The sequence below is a fragment of the Nematolebias whitei genome, chromosome 3 (genome assembly GCF_014905685.2).
Source record: "Nematolebias whitei isolate Nwh7 chromosome 3, NemWhi1, whole genome shotgun sequence".
In the NCBI taxonomy this organism is placed as follows: Eukaryota; Metazoa; Chordata; class Actinopteri; order Cyprinodontiformes; family Rivulidae; genus Nematolebias; species Nematolebias whitei.
Window position 1 is genome coordinate 1783002 of NC_056500.1, and position 1709 is coordinate 1784710.

The following is a 1709-nucleotide window of genomic DNA, read 5'->3' on the forward strand; positions in this document are numbered from 1 at the left end:
CGGCTAAATAACAAACAGACTCTAATATGGCACAAACACACGGACACACACTTCCCGTGTTTCCTCCGCTGCCTCACGGTCGTGTGAGGGTGGTGTAAACAGGCTGCTCCCAGTGTGTGGGGCTGTGAGAGGGCGCCACGCTGGAGGGGTCTCCGATGGTCGTGTACAGGGGCCTCTGTGTGGGGCCCATGTAGGAGAAGGCTGAATACAGCCCCGGAGCCTGGCTGGAGTGGGCGTAGTACGCCCCCGGGGCCTGGTGCTCTCCGTATTCGAACTGAGCCCTGGAGGCCAGAGAGGGGAACGCAGAGCCGTAGTGGGGGAGGCTGAGCGGGGTGTAGGTGACGTGGGTGCCCGAGGAGGGGGAGGACGCGGCCTCGGCGTAGTGGCTGCCGGTCGCGGACTCGCTCTTGATGGGAGCCTTGGAGGGGTCGGAGGAGGACGGGGAGGCCTGAGGCTGCTGCTGCTTGGAGAGCCAGACCGAGTGGCCGCTGGCGGCGGCCAGAGCGTAGGCGTAGGAGGAGGCCGAGGAGCCGGCCGAGGGGGCGCCGGCTCCACCCTGAGGGTGCCCGTTGGGAGGGAGGTACTGGTCGAACTCGTTCACGTCAAACGGCTCGATGTTGGACATCACCTCGTGGCTGATCTCACCGATGTCCATGGTGCCAAAGTCGATGTGGGGTTTGGTGCCGGATGAAGAAGGACCACCTGATGCCCCTTCAGCTCCCACTCCAAGGGGGCCCCGGGACCCCCCTGATCCTCCAGCCGCTCCTGCTCCCCCCTCCCTTTTGGCATCTGACAGCTTCCCAGACTGGAGTTCTGTCTTTGGGGTGGTGGGGGGCGTGGGTGGGCTGTGACCCTGACCTAGAAAAGAGAAGAAACAGGCGAGCTTTAAATTATTTTGTCTTTTTCTGTCCACAACAAACGGTCCTGACACCAGAACCAGGACATACCAGCAGGATGGTGGTGGTGGTGGTGGTGGTGCAGGTCCCCCAGGGGAGACCCGGCCCCGCTGTGATCCAGGTGTAGGGTCTTGTAATGGGACTGGGAGTGGCTGGACTCCCCCTCCCCCTGGCTGTCGGACTCGCTGGCCGGGGTCAGCTTCCCGTTTTTGCGTCTCCGGGGCTGGTACTTGTAGTCCGGGTAGTCCTTCTTGTGCTGCTTCCGCAGCCTCTCGGCCTCCTCGATGAATGGCCTCTTGTCACTCTCGTTCAGCAGCCTGGGGGGACAGAGACAAGACCTGTTCAGGCCTGGAGGTGCACGTGAGGTGCACATGTCTGGAAAAGATCAGTGGTCAGGTCCTTGTTGACAGGTCGTCACTGAGGACCAACAGGTTCGGTTCGACCCAGTTCTTACCTCCACAGCTTGCCCAGGGTCTTGCTGAGCTCGGCGTTGTGCAGGTGGGGGTACTGGTCCGCCAGCTTCCTGCGCGCGGCTTGCGCCCACACCATGAAGGCGTTCATGGGCCTCTTCACGTGCGGCTTGCTCTTGCTCCCGTTGTTCACGCGCACCGGCATGGGCACCAGAGTCCAGTCGTACCCGTCCAGCACCTGACTCACCGCCTCCCGGATGCCGATGGGGAAGCGCTCGTCCTCCTCCTCCGGTTTGGCCCTCGCTCGGCTTCCGTCCTCTCCGCCCGGCTCCGCCACGCAGAGCGCGGTGAGCTGCGGCGGGGGGCCGCCCAGGGGCGAGTCCGGCCCGGGGGGGGCTCCGGG

At 64.1% G+C, this 1709-nt stretch overlaps 1 protein-coding gene across 1 annotated transcript in view; it reads right to left on the bottom strand.

Moving 5' to 3' along the window:
* Positions 1-1709, bottom strand: part of LOC119407595 (transcription factor Sox-10) — a 1793-nt gene continuing 84 nt past the window's right edge. Inside the window, exons 1-3 of the mRNA XM_037674415.1 lie at positions 1351-1709; positions 948-1213; positions 1-858 (exon numbers count right to left, since the gene is read on the bottom strand). The exon at positions 1351-1709 is cut by the window's right edge and continues 84 nt beyond it. Of these exons, the coding sequence (XP_037530343.1) occupies positions 74-858; positions 948-1213; positions 1351-1709 (1410 nt within the window). The 3' untranslated portion in view covers positions 1-73. The remainder of the gene's footprint in view (positions 859-947; positions 1214-1350) is intronic.